The 20,409-nt window shown below is 42.7% G+C and overlaps 1 protein-coding gene and 1 pseudogene across 1 annotated transcript in view; one reads left to right on the forward strand and one right to left on the reverse strand.

Annotated features, from left to right (window-relative positions):
• map2k6 (mitogen-activated protein kinase kinase 6) overlaps nucleotides 1-20,409 on the forward strand; it is a 118,567-nt gene that overhangs the window by 84,142 nt on the left and 14,016 nt on the right. Inside the window, exon 11 of the mRNA XM_068004030.1 lies at nucleotides 13,687-13,732. Within this exon, the coding sequence (XP_067860131.1) occupies nucleotides 13,687-13,732 (46 nt within the window). The remainder of the gene's footprint in view (nucleotides 1-13,686; nucleotides 13,733-20,409) is intronic.
• LOC137341367 (large ribosomal subunit protein eL19-like) lies at nucleotides 11,552-12,564 on the reverse strand (annotated as a pseudogene).

Genomic DNA, 20,409 nt, shown 5'->3' on the forward strand with positions numbered 1-20,409 from the left:
TCCTCCACTCGCGCTCTCTCTCTCTCTCGTGTCCTCCGCTCACGCGCGCGCTCTCTCTCTCGTGTCCTCCGCTCGCGCTCTCTCTCTCGTGGTCCTCCGCTCACGCGCGCGCTCTCTCTCTCGTGTCCTCCGCTCGCGCTCTCTCTCTCTCGTGGTCCTCCGCGCGCGCTCTCTCTCTCTCGTGGTCCTCCGCGCGCGCTCTCTCTCTCTCGTGGTCCTCCGCTCGCGCCCTCCCTCATCGTCGCCCTCTTTTTCTCTCTCTCTCCCCCTCAACTTTTTAGTAGGTTTTGCTGTAAAGAGCTCCCTTTTCTTTGCATATAAATGTATATTTGAAAAAGGCCAGTGTGGGACTGGTGAAGAATTAACCGGTGATGTATTTTATGTATTTGAGGTATGGGTTTTAATGTATTCATTAAATTCAAGTTGCCTATTTTGACAAGTTGATCTCTGGAACAAAGCTGAAAATAGCAGCTTCAAGTGTGGCCTTTTAAACTGGCTGCGGAAAATATTAGCCCTTCCTTAAAGATTGCCTGCATCTAATTATACTGCCAGTTAAACAGAAAGGTCAAAATATAATTTAGTAACTTTTTCGGTTTTATTAATGTCAGAAATTGCAGGAAGTCCGTCTCTCTTTTTTAGAAATTACACAGATCCCTGCATGACTTATCTCTTAAGAATTGCTATATCATTTCCCGTATAAATTAACTCCCCATTTTTTTTTTTGTTTCAAATGTCATTTTTTTTCAAAATACATTTTCAAAACTTGAAGTGGTTACAGACCAGCAAGTGGTTCACAGGAAATACCAGGACACTGCACCGAGAACGGCTGAGTGGAATTGTACAAATATTTCAGCTCAATTAGTTTCCCAACAACAACTTGCTTTGATACAGCACCTTTTACGTAGCAAAATAAACATTCCAAGGCGCTTCAGAGAGGCGCAAGTTAAAACTAAATGTTGAGCCAAAGAAGGAGGTATTAGGAGGGGTGACCGGTTTGAATGTGGTCCTTGATACTGTTCAGATTTGCAAATGGCCGTGGAAATGAACGTTACTGTAAAATGTGAGAAATTAATTTAAAAACGGCTTCCCGTTTGATCTGAGATGCAGTTTTTAATAGATGTATTAGCAGTGGAATTTCTGTTTGTAGTCAGTATTGGAAAGAATGAACTGCTGCTTCACAGCAGTAGATTCCGAGAAATCCCTTCCTACTTTCCACTGAGGAACTGCAGCAACTTTTGGACAAAACAGCCACAATGAAGAAGGACCAGCATTCTCCTGAGAGCAATATTTGTGAAGAGGAGGATATTAATCTGTTGTTGGGCTGAATTTACTGTGTCACTGCACTCTAGATCCATCTTAAATAATTCTTACAACCTTGAATTTAAACTGTGGGAAACTAGTGTGCACATACTTGTGTTCGTCTCAAATTCCACTCTCTGCTATTTTCGCAGAGGCAATTAATGAACACGATGGGTTAATGCCTGTGTGGGAATGATGTGGAGATGCCGGTGATGGACTGGGGTGGACAAATGTAAGGAATCTTACAACACCAGGTTATAGTCCAACAGTTTTATTTGAAAATCACAAGCTTTCGGAGATTATCTCCTTCGTCAGGTGAGTGAGTGAAAGGTTCTCAAATCGCATATCTTATATTAGGCTGCGACACGATCACACCAATCAAAGGTGTCGTTGTGTGTTCAGACATGTTAGCCACGGAAAACAGTACATCCCAGTATACTGAATACACAATGGGTCAGATTACAAAGCCACAGAGAGAAAGAGACCCGAAAGGCAGAGAGAGAGGGAATGTCCAGTTGTATTAAAAACAGATAACTTTTTTTTCCCTGCTGGTGGGGTTACGTGTAGCGTGACATGAACCCAGGATCCCGGTTGAGGCCGTTCTCATGGGTGCGGAACTTGGCTATCAATTTCTGCTCGACAATTTTGCGTTGTCGTGTGTCTCGAAGACCGCCTTGGAGAACGCTTACCCGAAGATCGGTGGCTGAATGTCCTTGACTGCTAAAGTGTTCCCCGACTGGGAGGGAACCCTCCTGTCTGGCGATTGTTGCGCGGTGTCCGTTCATCCGTTGTCACAGTGTCTGCATGGTCTCGCCGATGTACCATGCTCCGGGGCATCCTTTCCTGCAACGTATGAGGTAGACAACGTTGGCCGAGTCACAGGAGTATGAACCATGTACCTTGTGTGATGGTGGTATCTTTGTCGATGATCTGGCATGTCTTGCAGAGGTTGCAGTGGCAGGGTTGTGTGGTGTCGTGGACGCTGTTCCGACGGGCCACAGCGAAGAATCGCATAGACCTCCTCAGAAGACAAACACGGGACGCAACCAACAGAGTACTCTTCATCGTCCAGTACTTCCCCGGAGCAGAGAAACTACGCCATGTTCTCCGCAGCCTTCAACATGTCATCGATGACGACGAACACCTCGCTAAGGCCATCCCCACACCTCCACTACTCGCCCTCAAACAGCCACCCAACCTCAAACAGACCATCGTTCGCAGCAAATTACCCAGCTTTCAGGAGAACAGCGTCCACGACACCACACAACCCTGCCACGGGAAAAAAAAGTTATCTTTCACTCACTCACCTGACGAAGGAGATAATCTCCGAAAGCTTGTGATTTTCAAATAAAACTGTTGGACTATAACCTGGTGTTGTAAGATTCCTTACATTTGTGTGGGAATAGGAGAGAGGAATTTCAGATGAACGTGTTAAGTGTTGCGTTCTGGTATCCCACGAGTAACTTGAAGTTAGATCCATGTAGAGATTCCAGAGCTGTTTACCTCCATCCTTTGAATTGAGGTCCAAAGAGTGGTTGCTAGTATTGTAGTTCATGTCTGGCCATTTCCCCTCCCAACAATAGTGACAAAATCTTTGATAGACTCCCTTTTGAAAAATGTTTTTTTTCGAATTTACTAAGTAGACTTGTGCAGTTGTTTAATTGGTGCAATATCCTCACAGCAAGGAACAGGGATAAAATGAGTTGGTCATAATTACAAGAGTAGGTTGTTTATGGCCTATGGAAGGAATGGGCTTGATGGGCCGAGTGACAGTTTCTTCTTCCCTGCTTTATTTTATTTCTGTTCTGAACATGAACAGTCTGAGGATAAATTTGAAATTGCTATCTGCCAACCTAAAGAGGGAAAACAAACAAAGAAACTTTAAAATGCAGCCAAAATGCCTAACGTGAATACAAAATGAACTTCTCTTGATGGCTGTAATGAAGTAGCAAACTCAAAATGGAAGGCTTTAAGTGGCGCTCTATATGCAACCCGCTGCATCTTTCACCACCATGCAGGGGCATTTACTGGCATATACTCGCTCTGTTATGCTCCTTCATGATGCCACTTGCTACAGATCAATGTTCACACCAACTGGCGTCTTCTGAGAACTGGAGTGGTGTCTCTGATTTTGGCAGTGAATGGATTAAAAGTGTTCTTGAGGTTTAGGCAAAGCGCTTATTCTATTTAGTTGGGTTTGGCTGACATCGAACCCTTCAACTGGAAGGAACCTTGAGCGGGGTAGGAATGCCAGGTTCCATTCTGCAGGTTGCATACATTGTTCTGCAAGGAAGTCCAGTGCATCAGAATATTGGAACTGCACCCAAGCCAGCTACGGTGCTGTAGGTAGCATAGATATAACTGACAACCTTGCCTTTTCATTCATTGTGTAAGTATAAAGCCCCTTGCAATTCTAAGCTGAATGGGGATTGAGCAATGTAAATAACAGAAAATATCCTGCTCGATTCCACATTTGAATCTTTAGAGAATATTAAAACTTGTATGGATTTTTTTTCCCACCATTTTCAAATGTAGTCTGATTTATGCATTTCGAGTGTGTGAAATTGTGTTGACTTTTTGTTAAATGATTCAAACTGTACTAAACAAAAATAGTTGTACCAGTTAAACAGCTGCACAAGTCTACTTAGTAGTACAAAATAGAAGATCAGCCATGATCTTATTGAATGGCAGAGCAGGCTCAAGGGGCCGTATGGCCAACTCCTGCTCCTATTTCTTATGTTCTTTTGACCTCTAATGACGTTGGTCCCATACTATTAATCAACTCCCAACTAACCAACAGGGAAATTCATTCAAATCCTTGGGAACAAAAGAGTTAAATACTTCTATTTACAGGCTAAATGAAAAATTATGATTTGTTAGTTTTCAGACTGCCAAAATGAGATGGTGCCTAGCATTCTTATATAAACCATATTTAAGCTGCACTGACTGCAAAGACATAGATTTGAGATTTATGCTCTTGAATAAAAAATTAAACAAAAAATGTAATGTTATTTAAAGGTGTTATCACAGTTTCAAAGCCCAGTGCTCTGAAACCCCTACTCACAACCGAAAAGTTCAGCCGCACAGTTTAATCACACACGGCTAAGTGCGGTCTGTACTCTCAGTGAAGAACTCCATTCAACTTGCGTTGTAAAATGGGTTTTGACTTTTTAAAAAAAAAAACAATAAGGTTATAAGGACCAAGTTTTTCCAGTGCTGCAAGTTGCTCGTTTGATCTGCTGAGACCGTTTTCTACAAAACACATTCAGAATACTGTGAACCTAAACTATTCCCAATGGACCCAATCCAAAGCAAACAGTCCCTCCACCTTACACTGGAAAATTAGGTTCTGAAAATAAAGTCCCCACGCTGCTCATTTTCCATAGAAATGTCAAAACGCAAACGGGCCTGAGCCAGTAAAGCATTTTGCTTGTGGACAGCTGTGTCAGAACCATTCTGAACATAAAATCTTGATGGAATGCCAGTGTTTTAAACAGAACAGGTGGGCACTAAGAGATATGAAAGTGTACAGCATCTAAATCTCTACATGTACAAGCTATGACCAGTGGCTTTAAGTGCAGATGTAGACAGGGCATGACTGAACACCAATATGTGTAACTCAGTATGTTGAAGACTGCAGAATACCTAAAGGGTATTAGGGTCTAGGTTTATTTATTATTTTGAAGAGAGCTTGCATTCTGACATTCTCTGTTTATGACTATACTTGGCCTTTTAGTGGGAAAGGAATTGCTTACTATCCAATTGCTATGGTGTTACAGAGTGCTAATATTCCCAAACGTTTAGCTGTTGATCATACCTCTAGTCCTGAAGCACACCTCTTCCATGCTGTGAAGGAGGCACCTTTTAAGCTGCTTCAAGCCAAATTTTGTGAGGAGGCAACCACAACGAGGACCCCGTGTCCAAAACCACAACGAGGACCCCGTGTCCAAAACCACAACGAGGACCCCGTGTCCAAAACCTGCGTCAACACAAATTGAATAGCTGCTTGACGAACTCTGAACCAAATTTGACAGCGCTTACATCAGAAGACAGCTTGGACTGAACCTTGATCAAGACGTATTATCGGGTGCAAATGTAGAAATAAGTACACACTGAGTATATATTCCTGTTGGCTGCAGAATTCGACCTTGGCTTTAGTGTAAAGTTTACAAAATGCAACATATCTGAGCAAATTGTATGCATTATGTACTGCTATCTCTGTACAAAAGAGTAGAACTGCCTTCCCCACTTAAAAGAAAAGATTTTGTGATAGATTTAACTCATTTTTGTTAGGCAAGAGTATACATTTATTAGGCAGGGGTATTGAGGGTTACGGAACCAAGGCGGGTAGATGGAGTTAAGATACAGATTAGCCATAATCTAATTGAATGGTAGAATAGACTTAAGGGGCTGAACAGCCTTCTCCTGTTCCTATGTTCTGAGATGGGGTTTGTCGAGGCTCATGGAGTAGCTGAGCCACAGAGAGCAGGCAGGTCCCATATTCAATCCCAGGTCTGTGTCGGAGTTTGCTGATCTCTACCAGGGCACTACATTTGGCTTCAGAAGCCCCTGGGTTAAGGAAAGGAAGACCAGCTGAGGTCCCCATTCTTCCCACTATCGAGTGACTAGTGTGATTGGCGGTTGGGAGTGGAATCAGGCTTGGCTGTGATGTTCTGCTAACACTCGCCGTCGAGGGTCACGTGAATAATGGTCACAGGCTAGATAATGTAGGTTGACTGGGACTATCCCAGCAAGGAGACAGTGCTGTCAGGAGAAGGGAGACATTTGATGGGTAAAAAACTGGAGCCATTTCTGTCCTAAATTACTGAGACGGGGCTCATGCTGTATGTTGATAGCATCTTGTACTCACAAATAGCCCTTCCTGCTTGGGAAGGAATATGCAACTGTTTAGAATGGATTTCAAGTGTTCCCATAAAACGATGCCCTTATCTTAATTCATTTAGAATTTATTGGGTGTTTTCGTAGTTGGATGGAAAAAAAAATCACAAGATTGTAAAAAAGATACAATCAAGAACATTTCAGAGAATCGAACAAAATAACTTCATAAATTATTCAAACCTATCTCCAGGCAACTAGGGTGCTTGAGGATTGAAAAAACCACAACAGTTTTTAGCATAAGGTAGATCGTTTTTTAAATGCACTGAGTTGATTGATAGCTACTGAATTTATTACAGCTTTTACATATATTACATCTCTTCTGACCATCTTCATGCATCTCAATACTGCAGAAAGCCTAAAGGAGTATAGAAAGTGCAGGGGTAGAATTGAAAAGGAAATTAGGAAAGCAAAGAGAGGGCATGAAAAAATGCTGGCAAGTAAAATTAAGGAAAACCTAAAAATATTTTATAAATACATAAAGAGCAAGAGGATAACTAAGGAAAGAGCAGGGCCAAAAAGGTAACCTATGTGTGGAGGCGGAAGATGTGGGTATGATTCTTAATGAATACTTTGCGTCTGTCTTCACAAAAGGGAGGGATGATGCAGAGATTGTCGTTAAGCAGAAGGAGGAGTGTGAAATATTGGATGGGATAAACATAGTGAGAGAGGAAGTATTAAAGGGTTTAGCATCTTTTGAAAGTGGATAAATCACCAGGCCTGGATGAAACGTATCCCAGGCTGTTGAGAAGCAAGGGAGGAAATAGCAGAGGTTCTGGCCATCATTTTCCAATCCTCACTGGATACAGGTGTGGTGCTGGAGGATTGGAGGACTGCTAACGTTGTTTAAAAAGGGAGAAAAAGATAGACCGCGTAATTATAGGACAATCAGCCTAACCTCGGTGGTGGGCAAATTATTAGAATCAATTCTGAGGGAACAGCATAAATCATCATTTTGAAAGGCACGGGCTAATCAAGGACAGTCAGCATGGATTTATTAAGGGAAGGTAGTGTCTCACTAAATTGATTGAATTTTTTGAGGAGGTAACAAGGAGGGTCGATGAGGATAAAGCGTTTGATGTAATGGACGTGGATTTTAGCAAGGTTTTTGATAAGGTCCCACAAGAGACTGGTCAAAAAAGTAAAAGCCCATGGGGTTCAAGGGAAAGTGGCTAGTTGGATCCAAAATGGGCTCGGTGGCAGGAAGCAAAGGGTAATGGTTGACAGATGTTTTTGTGACTGGAAGGCTGTTTCCAGTGGGGTTCTGCAAGGCTCAGTACTAGGTCCCTTGCTTTTTGTGGTATATATTAATGATTTGGACTTGAATGTAGGGGGCTCGATCAAGAAGTTTGCAGGCGACACAAAAATTGGCCGTGTGGTTGATAGTGAGGAGGCAAGCCGTAATCTGCAGGAAGACATCAATGGAATGGTCAGGTGGGCAGAAAAGTAGCAAATAGAAATCAATCCAGAGAAGTGTGAGGTAATGCATTTGGGGAGGGCGAACAAGACAAGGGAGTACACAATAAATGGGAGGATACTGAGAGGTGTCGAGGAACAAAGGGACCTTGGAGTGCATGTCCACAGATCCCTGAAGGTAGCAGGACAGGTAGATAAGGTGGTTAAAAAGGCATACAGGATACTTTCCTTTATTAGCCGAAGCATAGAATATAAGAGCAGGGAGGTTATGCTAGAACTGTATAAAACATTGGTTAGTTCACAGCTTGAGTACTGCGTACCGACCTGGTCACCACATTACAGGCAAGATGTGATTGTGTTAGAGAGGGTACTGGGGAGATTTACGAGGATGTTGCCAGGGCTGGAGAGTTTTAGCAATTAGAAAAGAACAAAGGAGGCTGAGGAGAGATTTAATTGAGATATATAAAATTATGAGGAGCCTAGATAGATTGGATAGGGAGGACCTATTACCCTTAGCAGAGAGGTCAGCGACCAGGGGGCATTGATTTAAAGTAATTGGTAGAAGGATTAGAGGGGAGCTAAGGAGAATTTTTTTCATCCAGAGGGTGGTGGGGGTCTGGAACTCGCTGCTTGAAAGGGTGGTAGAGGCAGAAATCCTCAACTCATTTTAAAAAGTACTTGGATGTGCACCTGAAGTGCTGTGACCTACAAGGCCACGGACCAAGTGCTGGAAAGTGGGATTAAACTGGATAGATCTTTTTAAGCTGGCACGGACACGATGGGCCTCCTTCTGCCCCTTAACTTTCTATGATTCTATGATCTCATCCTACGTGGCCTTCCCACAGTGTGTACCGATTTGTATGTTGTTGTGCCATGATGCACAAGTTATAATTTGTTCCATTATATATGTATGTTCTCTTTAGGTGGAGGAAGATTGTATTCTGAGAGAAATGGAGAGGGGGAAGTGTTTGTTTTACACAATTGAAAAGAGAAATACTTGCAATTGCAGTAATTTAGACATGACCGTCCAGTTACTAAAGAGCTGTGAATTTTAAAAGCTGTTTTCCATTCAACTTAAAGTGACGGTTGGAAGTGAATATTGCCTGTGTGATTTAAGTACCTTGGTTTTGAAATACCTGCCTAAATGGATTATCCATTGCAGAGTATGGCTTTGTGTCTTGTGTTATTTCAGGTTATGTGACAGTATCTGTATGATGTTGCACAGCCAGAGTCTTGGCCAGATGTAGTGGGCCTTTGCTATTGGAAACAATTTCTATTGCTTTGCACATCATAGAAACATAGGAACAGGAGTAGGCCATTCAGCCCCTCGAGCCTGATCCGCCATTCATTGAGATCATGGCTGATCTGTATCCTAGCTCCATCATGACTCCCGTAGTGAATAAAAAGGTCCATGTCAAAACCACTCAACTGCTGCAGATCTAAACACTGTCTCCCATTGTTCATGGGTAGTGTGGGATTTACTGTGGTCTGGCTGCAGTCTAAATTTACCCCTCACTGATATAGCTCCTCATTGATGCAGCAAAATTCCTGAAGTAATGTATCACATGACTGATGAGGTAAAAGCATTGCACAGCTTATGGATACTGAAAGATACAGGTCTCATCAAAATATAATAATTTGTAATATTACACCTGCCACTTTACAAAAACTTCGTTCTTCCATCTAAAGATAATCAGGAGTCATTTTAACCTAACCGCATGGCGGAAAACTGACAGTCAATGGAAAGTAAAATCAAGCGGTGTGTAAAACGGGCAGCTGATCCGATCCCGTCAGATACCTGCCGGGTTGATTAGGTTAAAATTACCCCATCTTGTCCTTTGTTATTTACTTGTGAGTTTCTGCTGTTTAAAATGGTCCAGTTGCTGCAATAAAAACATTGCTGCAGTTGGCAAATTTACTGAAAAAAAAAATGTCCAAGGTCACTAATATTACTAATATTGAAAGAAACACATCATATTTGGGATACTATTTACATTTATACATTTTATAAAACTTGCTTGAGATGTAAGCACATTTAATTTTTCCTGCTCTCTTATTCTTAGTTATTTACATTATAAATACATATTTTTGTACCTCCCATTGTGGGTTTGAAGTATTTCTTTTTTAAGATGCAAATACCTTATTTATTTGTTCTTTGCTCCTCACTCTTCAAAGACTTCCTCATTTTCTTCATTGTTCACCATGATTATAAACAATGTTTTCTGCCCCCTTTACTCCCCATGTTGGATTGGTTCTACCTGCTGAAGGAGTGATTAGTATAACAGAGGCAGGGAGAATGTTCCCCACTCTTGTGTCTTCAGTGACTAGTCTAGGTTGATTGACCCCAGTTGCAATGTCCAGAGCACTTCATCAACGTCTCCCTCAGTGATAGAAACAAAACTCGTCCCAAGTAACACCGTTGGCTCAGAATCTTTATTTAAGGGCTCAAAGTAAAATATTTCATTTGTATTTTTTTCCCCTAGTGCTGGTGTCTCAGTTATTTAGAAATTTACTTTCTGACTGTCAAAGTACACTCTTCAGTTCTATAGGAGCAAGTCAGAAAACTAAACTCCCACGATCTTTTTTTTTCTCTCTCTTTTTTTCCTTTTCTCATTTTTCCCTCTGCCTCACTCCCCCTAACTTGCATTGAATATAAGAAAGAATAGAAAGAACTTGCATTTGTATAGTGGCCTTCACGACCTCCGGATATCCCAAAGCGCTTTATAGCCAATTAATTATGTTGTCGGTCAAAATTTGACCGCGCAAATTTGACCGACAACATAAGATGTCACGGTGTCAATGGGTCAGATTAGATTCAATCTAGAAACTCACTGACGTCACTGTTCTCCTGGTCCTGAGCGAACATTCACCAAATAATAGGGAACTACTGCAGTTACTGTAGCCACAGGCACTATTCCCGTTCTTGTCTTTTGAAAGCCGGATGTGACTGAAGTAATCGTGGTTGCTGTGATTCACAGAAGCCAGTGACTATTTCTCGTGAATGTGCGCCAGGAACCGAGTTTGGATTAAAACACGGTTTGTTGGAGAGGTACAGCTAGAAAGCGGTACAGGATGTCTGTTGTGTGTGCATCCTTGAATATTGGCACAGAATTCCCTGACTGGTGCAGGAAAGGAAATGATTTGTGATATTGTAACCCCTCTCCCCTCATCCCATTACACCCGGCAGCCTTGTAATGTATGTCACTATTGATTGTTTTCCCAAAGCTGGACAGGAAATGAGATTGGATTGTTTCCTGCCTGAAATGGTGAATGACCCAGGCGTATTGAATCAAAGGTCATGTAACTTAGATTAAAAATAATTTTGTTCAAATGCATGATAAAGTTATGGTCATTGTGCTCAACTGAAAGTCATATTTTGTGTCATTTTCAGTATTGGTCCTTATTTTAGTTTATAGAGGATATGTGATATTCACGGTCATGTGGAAAATCTCCTGCTAAAAGATCTCTGGCTGTCTCACAACTGAATTGCTTTATGTTTGCCTGTATCTTTCCCTTTATGTCCTCACCGTTGACCCCTATCGACAGCGGACCTGACTGATCTAGCTCGTGAATGTTGTCAGTGGTGGCAACAGGATATGTTGGAGTAGTTATTCTCTTTACTTTACCCCCTCCCCTCCATCAAGTTCGAGTGCTTCATGACCTCATACACTGCAGTCCTGCGGGGAAATAACCATGCTTCCTCCAAGACCCAGAGTTGCCTTGCCTGGAAGGCACTGGAAACTCCCTCTATGTAGTATGTAGTTCTGTGTTTGATGACTTCCAGCAGCGCCTCGCTTGAACGTGGAATGGTTGCTATGGTTTGTATTTGTTTCTGTATCTACCTTCTTTGGTAATAGTACAAACATTTGAGTTTTGCCATTCATCTGGCCACTTCTCTTATTCCATATGTTCTTTTTTTTGGTACAATGACCAATTTTTAATTAGTTTGCAAGTCTGTACAAGGGGATCAGTTTTTTTTTAGACTCTTCTTCCTTGGACAGAGTCTTAATGATCTCTTCCTTCTTGGCTCCTCATGGCACTTGCGAGCTCCCTTGGTTCTGGATTTTTAAAAATTCATTCATGGGTTGTGGATTTCGCTGGCAAGACCAGCATTTATTGCCCTTCAGAAGATGGTGGCGAGTCGCCTTCTTGCAACTGAGTGGCTTGCTAGACCATTTCAGAGGGCAATTAAGAATCAACCACATTGCTGTGGGTCTGGAGTCACATATAGGCCAGACCGGGTAATGATGGCAGGTTTCCTTCCCTGAATGAGATTAGTATAACCAGATAGGTTTTTATGACAATCCAGTAGTTTCATGGTCACCATTACTGATGCTAGCTTTTTATTCCAGATTTAAATTTTTTTTTTAATTAATTGAATTTAAATTCCTCAGCTGCCGTGATAGGATTTGAACTTTTATCTCCAGATTATTAGTCTAGGCTCTGGTTTACTAGTCCAGTAACATAACCACTATGCTACTGTGCCTGGTCAGCCAAAAGCTTCTTGCGAGCCTTGTCTGCCTTCAGCTTGTGAATGTGCTCCATCAAGACATGCTTATCCTTGAACACATTACCCTTCACCTTCAGATACAGGCTGTGGTACATGTGTCAATCAATCTTCTTCGACTCCCTGTATCTGCGAAGTAGACACCTCAGGATTCTCATTCTCCTCGGCCAGGATAGTTTCTCAGGCGTTCAAGCATTGGCCTTTCTCTTACTGACGCCCATGTGTCGGCCATTCCTGCGTGCGAGGACGTTCTTCCTGCATCAAGCACGCGAGTGTACAGTCACGGGCTTGCGGATAACCAAACCATCTTTAACCAATTTTCTGATTTGTTGGCGGGAGTTGGCATTGGTAATCTCATTGGTTTAGTTGGGATCCAGCCATGCCTCCATTTTGCCCCAGCTCAAAGCGCTGGAGGCGAGCCTTTTTTGAAGCCTGAGCATACTCGTGGCGGCTGCGTCTTGCTCACCAAAAATCCACCTGGGTGAACTCTGATTATTGTATTTCCTGCCCTTTTTATCAGCTTGCCTCGGTTATTATCAATAACTGATGCATTGTGTGCTTTCAGCTTCTTGTTTGTACCTTCAGCTTCTGCTTTGATGGGTGAGGGTCCTCATCTGTAAAGCCCATGCAGTGGAAGACGGGGAGTCGATGTCCACGTACAAGATTTTGCATTTTTTATAATGGCTTCGTTTTCAGTCAAGACTGGACTTTTTATTCTTTATGATGTCATTATCTGTCTCTAAGTTCTTTTGTACTCTGCAAACACCTCTGGCCATCTGCTATCTCTCTTATGTTCTTTATCTTAATAACTTCTGGTCTACTGTGCTCCCTTATATCTCGGTCTAATTTCTTCATCTCTTTCTCTTCTCATTTTAAACTTCCTTCTCTCTTTGATGAGGTTTATTATCTTCGATCATCCAAACTAACTTTTTTTGTCTTCTTTTGCATGGGGTCTGTTTCCTTAGTAACTTTGAGAATAGTTTCTGCAGTGCAGTTCCATTCATCTTAATCTGAAGATATTTTCTTTGTATTTTCCTGTGGGATTTTAAAAAGTTGTTTTTGCAAACAAGTATGCCTCTGGTAAAGTGCAAGCTTAAAAAGAAAAACACTTTAAATGGGTTTGAATTATTCTGCCTTTGAGTTGAAGTTGGCATTTGAAGGCTTGAAGCTGTTTAAAGCAACACTGTTCATAGTTCAGTTATTGTTCTGTTGGCAGTGTGTTGAGAGATGCTTCCATTTGTTCTTGAGATGGTCATTTTTTCTCTGGGAGATTAGTTGCGGGAATACATGCTTTATGCACTGACACTACTGGTCTTTGCTCCTGCCGGTCACCGACCTGGAAGTGTTAATGAAGAGAAGAGGTCAGTAGCATCCTTATCCAGATCCCCTGCCTAAAACTGATGTCTGCTCTTCAAGCTCTGACTTAAGCATGCTGACTTTAGTGCTGACTTTGAATTTATTCAGGATTTGATACCCAATTGACCAGTAAGAATCCAATCCCATCCTATAATGAATAGAGTTTACACACAGCATTTCACTAACGCGGCGTTCTGTATTTTTTTTTACAGCCTAAAGAAAAATTCCAAAGACAGACCAACTTACTCGGAACTTATGGTAAGGACCTGTTGACTAATTCTTGCAAATCATAAATTGTATTTCCAAAAACTAAGGACTTGTTGCGATGTTGGAGTTGTTTTGAATTTAGTTAACAGATTGGTTCGAGGGTAACAAGACTGTCGGACACACGTATCCCATTTAACTGGGATTTTGTAGGGAATAACTGATTTTCAGACGGCACCGCATTTTTTTGGGGGGGGGGCGGAGGGGCGCTGAGTGGTTTAGGTGATGTCCAATATTGGGTGAGAGAAGCTAGAGTTTGTAGGTATCATTTGAACGTATTATGCTGCTTTAAATGTAGAAGCTTCTGTTGCAATTTGCATTTTCCTGCTAGTTGTGGAACTATCCCCATTTAAACTGTGGGATAGTTTCATGAGCCTGTAGATAGAAAAAAAAATGACCACTGCCTATACCCTGCCATAGTTGCCTCATTTTCCCATTGTTCACCATGCGACTACCAGTGGAATAAATGTTAAAAAGAAACTATGGAGACACTGGCCTACAAATTCGATGGTGCCGTGCCCATTTTTCAAGCCCCTAAACAGCCAATATGGCGGGTGAAGCGTGCGCGCTCATTACGCGCCAGATGTGCGCTGCCCGCCATATTGGTGAAGGTAAAAACGGAGGCGTCCAGGGCTCGCGCCTGAAACAGTTGTTGGGCCCTTTGCATGTGCAAATAGGGGGCCTAACGCCTGTCTGAGGACCCCCTTTGTAAAATTGGACTGGCCTGAACACGCCTGGCACTGGGCCCGCACCATTCAGGAAATCGTGGTCGACATGCGGCCTAACCAGCAGGCCTTTAAGGTATGGCTGGACGCCACCACAAAAAAGATAAGTTTTTTTTTTAAAAGAGGTACCTAACCTGAGAGTGGAGCTGGGAGGTAGAGGTTGCCAGCCTCTGCTCAGCTCCATCCCTCTCCCAGCTGCTGGGCCCCTCCCTCCCAATCACTTCCCTCCCCCTCTCCCCCTCCCAAGACATACCCGGGGGCCTCTGCCGGCGGGCATCGGCCAGAAATTGAAATCCTTTTCGCCAAAGAGCTGCCCGGGAACACTCCACCAGTTTGTGCAACTCGCTGGCCTCGTGTAAATGAGACCCAATATCGGGTGTGCCTTGGGCCTCCACGTTCCAGCATAGGAATCGTTCCCGGTGCCCAGTTTGTGCCGGTACAAACCAACTTTTAGGACATTGTGTTTGCAAGTAGAGAGAGAGAGTTTATTTTAAAATTTTCATTATCTTTTGTTTTTTGGAATTTGCGTAGCGGACAAGGTCGGTTATGAGATTGTCAAGTGGAGCCCAGCCTCCTCCATTCGTTTGTTTGGAACCAGATCTCAGATCAATTCTGTGCCAATCAGAGTTCTGGAGTTCATATTACTTACTATACAAGAGGGTATGTCATATCTGTACACAAAATTCAGATAATCTGACTTTTATGTACGGCAAATGCAGTAATTAGACCCTCGACTGCACTCGCAAGGTTGTGCCAGAATTGATTCTGAAATGCAGCAAGTAAAGGTGTGGGGCTGAGCATTCAACGGCAGTGATAACATGACCAGTGTGAGTATGTTTCCTGCAGTTTACTTTGGTGTGTTTATAGCTTCCTTTTGCATCTGGGTCAGTGTGCAAAGTTCATTCCTGGTAATGACCAGGACTGCTTACTGCTCTTGACTCCTTCTAGATATCCAATGAAAATTAGTAACGTGCCCAGTACTGCTGGTTAAAGGTGTGTGTGTGTGTGTGTAAAGAAGTATAAGCTGTTTTTTTTTAAAGTGCATCCTTACAAGGCTTACTCCTGTTGGAGTCTTTGTTACAATGCTGAAGATCCTTGATTCTGTCCATGAAGCAGCGATTTTGAATTGAAGCTAAGTTGAATTCAGCAGCTGTGTATAGAGCTCCAGTGATTTCTTCGGTTATACTGTGACACTCCCCAGTTTAGTTGGTGAGCAGGGTGAGTAAGAGCAGTTAGAGAGCGTCGAGTAGATCGTGAATGATTTTTGCTTTGAACTTAAGCACGGTGTTGTGATGAAAGCAAATAAGGTGACAATAGCGTCGTGACAGAAATAAATTGGAGGCTTGAAAGAGTGGCCTTCTACAGCTGGCAGACTGTGTGCAGGGTGACGAGAGCTCTCCTTTGCTCTTTTATGTGTTACAAGTCAACTCAGATTAACTCTGTGTGCTGACTGCAATTTAGCAATTTTTGAAATTATGAACTCTGCTGATCAGCTAAAGTCTGATCAGCAGACTTTAGCTGATCAGCAGAGTTCATAATTTGCTGGACATTTCCACTGCTTTTTTTTCTCGGGGAGCTGTTGTGAACACTGAGCCAGTATTTGCTGTCAAAATAACGGCAATGGTAATGGCGCTCGCCATTATTTATGGGTCAATGGTACAGTAACTTTAAGCGAGCAAAAGTTGCTGTCCGAGTTGCCGCTAACTTTGCGAAAACAGCATCTCTCTCTCAGACTACCCGTTTATTTAGGAACTTACTGTATTAGCCCATTAAACTGGCCACAGAAACGCAAGTCTTCGTAAGTACCCTTTTAACAATGTGATAAGTGTTAATGACTGCCAATCAACCTCTCCGCCACCGAAAATTAACTATTAGAAGAGTGGAGTCTCATTCCTTCAGGTTTTGAATTTTTTGGGGAGATTTTAAAAATGTCAAATTTTAAATTTAATTTTTTTTCTTAGTTTTCCTTTCTGTCTCTTTTTTTCTCACTCTCTTGCCCTCTCTCAATCCAAACTTTCTTTCCATCTCTTTATTTCTCTTTCTGTACCTGATTTGACGTTGAATTCACCCCCTTAATTCACCCTCCTTCTCAGTCCTTCCGCTGTTTATTTCCCAATCCTTCATTCTCATTGGTTTAAGAGATACACTGTTGGTTGCCCAGATTTTTCCCCCCAAATTGGCCTGGGTTTTTAATCTGGGTTTTCGCCTCTCCCAGGAGACCACACGGTTTTGGGTGAGATGGGGTGCGTATATATTGTAATACACATGGTATCACAATTTTGTGGGGCAGGCTGAATGGACCAGAGGGTCCTTTTTCTGTCCGTCGTTGTTCGTGTGTTCACTTAGGTCCCAGATGTCCTGTTTCCCTCGCTGCGCTGTTATCAGCATGGACATTCAGCAACTTTGTGAGCAAAAATCTTTTGAGCCGAAGGCTGCAGAAAAAAGTCTAACCAACGGCAGACGCCGTCAGATGACCCGCTACAGCAAATTCTGACCTGTTATCTTGGTACCTCCTCAGTGGCATCTGACTACTTCGGGCAGCTCATTACTGTTGCACAGTGTCAGGTAGCTGATTGACTGACTGTCCTTTTGAGGCTTAATCTTGTCCGATGATGTCATTGACCTTGTTATATAAATGCGGAGTTTGCAGGGAAGGAGACGCTTTGGTTGCCTATTTTAAATAAACTAATAGGGGTGATGCTGGGTTGCCCTGCTCCTGCTGTACATTTGTCCTGTTGCCGATTGTGTTTTGTGCTACTGCAGGCTCAGCCCCTTGCACGCTTAACTCTCGAATGTAATTGCATCAGGCAGTGAACTTGGAGTGAACCCAAGTTTAAAAACATGTAACCTGCCATGCTCAAGTTGGTCTTTGATATCTTTCCGAGATCGCAAGTTTTTAAAAAAAAATGTGGATAATATGTTTTGCACCCTTCGTTGCGGAAGTGCATCTTTTTATGACACTACTTCTTGTAGCACAAACTGAATGTTAAGTGACTGAACTTTCAGCAAACTTATTAATTAGAAAATTAGATTCCAAAGGATAGCAATTGTTTAAGAAAGAGCTTGCATTTATATAGCACCTTTCACAACCTCAGGACGTCCCAAAGCACTTTACGGCCATTGAATTCCTTTTGACGTGTGGTCACTGCTGTAATGTAGGAAATGCGGCAGCCAACTTGCACACAGCAGGCTCCCACAAACGGCAATGAGATCAATGTTTAAAATAAAAAGGTTAAAATAGGGGAGGTAAGAGTTTGGTCGGAGGGTGTTAAGCATGTGTAAAATGACATCACCAGCAGTAATTACTACCCTCAAGTATTATTCGATCCAAAAAAAAACTAACCAGTTTCTTTCACTTTACCTTTGAAATCCCAGCCATATCGCCACTGAGTAGATGGTACCAAAGGGACCTCGGCAGAAGAAGGCTACATTTTAGAAACTGTGTTGTTCTGTGGTTCTCTTTCATTCTACATGATTATAATCTGAATTAGCATTTTACCAGAAAAATATTGTTGTGGATGTCACAGGTAATCGAAAGCATGCATATTTATTTATTTTTAGAAAGAACACTCCGTGCTCAGAGGAAAAATATCGTTTTTCAAAATAATGTTGACGTGGTCCTGAAGTGCAAGGGCAAAATAGTTTCTGGAGACTGTTGTGGTTTGAGGTTACAGTCCCAGCACTGACTGACACTGGAGCCCAGCTGTCTGGCGTGCAGTCAGTTACACCAGCTTCTTATCTGAGGACCTTTCACCGAAAAGGAGCTTTTTTTCTCTATATCCCTCTCCGCAGCAGCAGGAAGGTAAAACCTGCAGCAGTGACCCAATCTCTCGTGTCCGCTGTACAGGGTAGCGTTGCAGTTTGGGAGTCGCATAGACGCTGTCTGCCTATTTTGTTCATCTGCCAGCAGATCAGAACAGCAACTTGTGAGGTTGGAGGGGTTGCTATAAAGAAGCCAGATGTGCAATGGCCCTAAGGCTAGCTTGGCTACGTTTAATTTCAGGAGAGCTGGTTACTTTGAAGGGTGTCTTAAGTTTGGGAAGTACAAGGAGTGCTGACTGCTGATCCCGACGTAATTTGTAGATAAATAGACTTTTCCATATGTAGGATTTCTCGATGATCCTATTTGCAGAAATGCGTTTGCCTCTTTTGGTGGAGCAGGATGTAAAGCAACACGCTTCCCTGACGGCATAAGCCCCAATGGGTTGATGGAGTTGGTCGCCATAGGATTGGTGTCTGTACCGTCTATATTTTCCGACCAGTGGATTAACGTTGAGGTTGCTACACACCGTTTCTTGCACGCTAAAGTTCCCTTTAAGCACTGAATGTCTGTCCTCGGTTGTTTTACGGAGAGGGCAAAATGATTGCACAATTTACCCAGAGAAATTCTTCTTGATATTTGGGATTCCTCTAACCATCGTTTAATAGAATGGTTACAGCACAGAATGAGGCCATTCGGCCCATCGAGCCGGTGCCGGCTCTTTGTAAGAGCAATCCTAGCAAATAATGTGTGAATTGGTTTAACAAATGGAACCACTTAATTATTTGCCCCACCATTTACACCGTTCCTGCTTATCCCGGACAGCCGCCTTTATCCTATATCGAGCAAATGGCGCTAACCATCTGCCATTACCATAGGCGTCATTTACAAAGGCACTGCTTAAACCGTATTCAGTACTCAGCGCCTTTATGCACTGCCGTACAATGTACAACGTGTTCTCGGTAATTAGCGGCTGAGAATTAATGTTATTGCTGTGAAATGTAGATCACAGCTCACACCGTTGCGCCATACAATATTTTAAATTTGCAAGCTGGAGGTGTGCGGCTTTGCACCAATGTGATGGATCTTTCACCAGCTGCTGTAGTGTCAAACTGAACATTTATAGATCAGATACAGAATAGCAGAGCCTTGGGAGTGTGTTAAAAAGGTACAATTTGACTGAGGTGCTCTAGGTTATCGTTAACCATCAGTAAAACTCTTCTGCATAGACTTTGGAAACCACACTTGCCCCAGCAACAGATACTAATGTGCTGCTTTTATTTAGTATAGTATCAGCTGTGTTATCCCATGTACCTCTCTTCATCATTATCATCAACCTCAAATGTGTTTTATTAATTGAATATGTGAGGAGAATACATCCACGGTTTATCTTTTGAGAAAATTACTGGATTTATGCCTGTGGTTTGACTATCATGGAGCTCTGCAGTGCCTTGCTTTAGTTTGCCTGCGTGATGTTACTGTAAAAGAAATCCAGACTTTCCTTTTCATGCAACATAAATCTATCGTTGGAAAAACTGGTTTGGTTGATGGCTGAACTGTTCAGATAATTTAATGTTTTTTTTATTATTCGGTCATGGGATGTGGGCGTCGCTGGCAAGGCCAGCATTTATTACCCATCCCTAATTGCCCTTGAGAAGGTGGTGGTGAGTCGCCTTCTTGAACCGCTGCAGTCCGTGTGGTGAAGGTTCTCCCACAGTGCTGTTAGGAAGGGAGTTCCAGGATTTTGACCCAGCGACAATGAAGGAACGGCGATATATTTCCAAGTCGGGATGGTGTGTGACTTGGAGGGGATCGTGCAGGTGGTGGTGTTCCCATGTGCCTGCTGCTCTTGTCCTTCTAGGTGGTAGAGGTCGGGGATTGGGAGGTGCTGTCGAAGAAGCCTTGGCGAGTTGCTGCAGTGCATCCTGTGGATGGAACACACTGCAGCCACTGTGCGCCGGTGGTGAAGGGAGTGAATGTTTAGGGTGGTGGATAGAGTGCTAATCAAGTGGGCTGCTTTGTCCAGGATGGTATCGAGCTTCTTGAGTGTTGTTGGAGCTGCACTCATCCAGGCATGTTTCGCCAGATGATTTAATGTATGTTTCTCCATGTGATTTAATTTATATTTAAAATATGATTGTCGAGGACGTATAACATTTCTGTAATTTACAATATGCTTGGGGTGG

The sequence above is a fragment of the Heptranchias perlo genome, chromosome 23 (assembly GCF_035084215.1).
Source record: "Heptranchias perlo isolate sHepPer1 chromosome 23, sHepPer1.hap1, whole genome shotgun sequence".
In the NCBI taxonomy this organism is placed as follows: Eukaryota; Metazoa; Chordata; class Chondrichthyes; order Hexanchiformes; family Hexanchidae; genus Heptranchias; species Heptranchias perlo.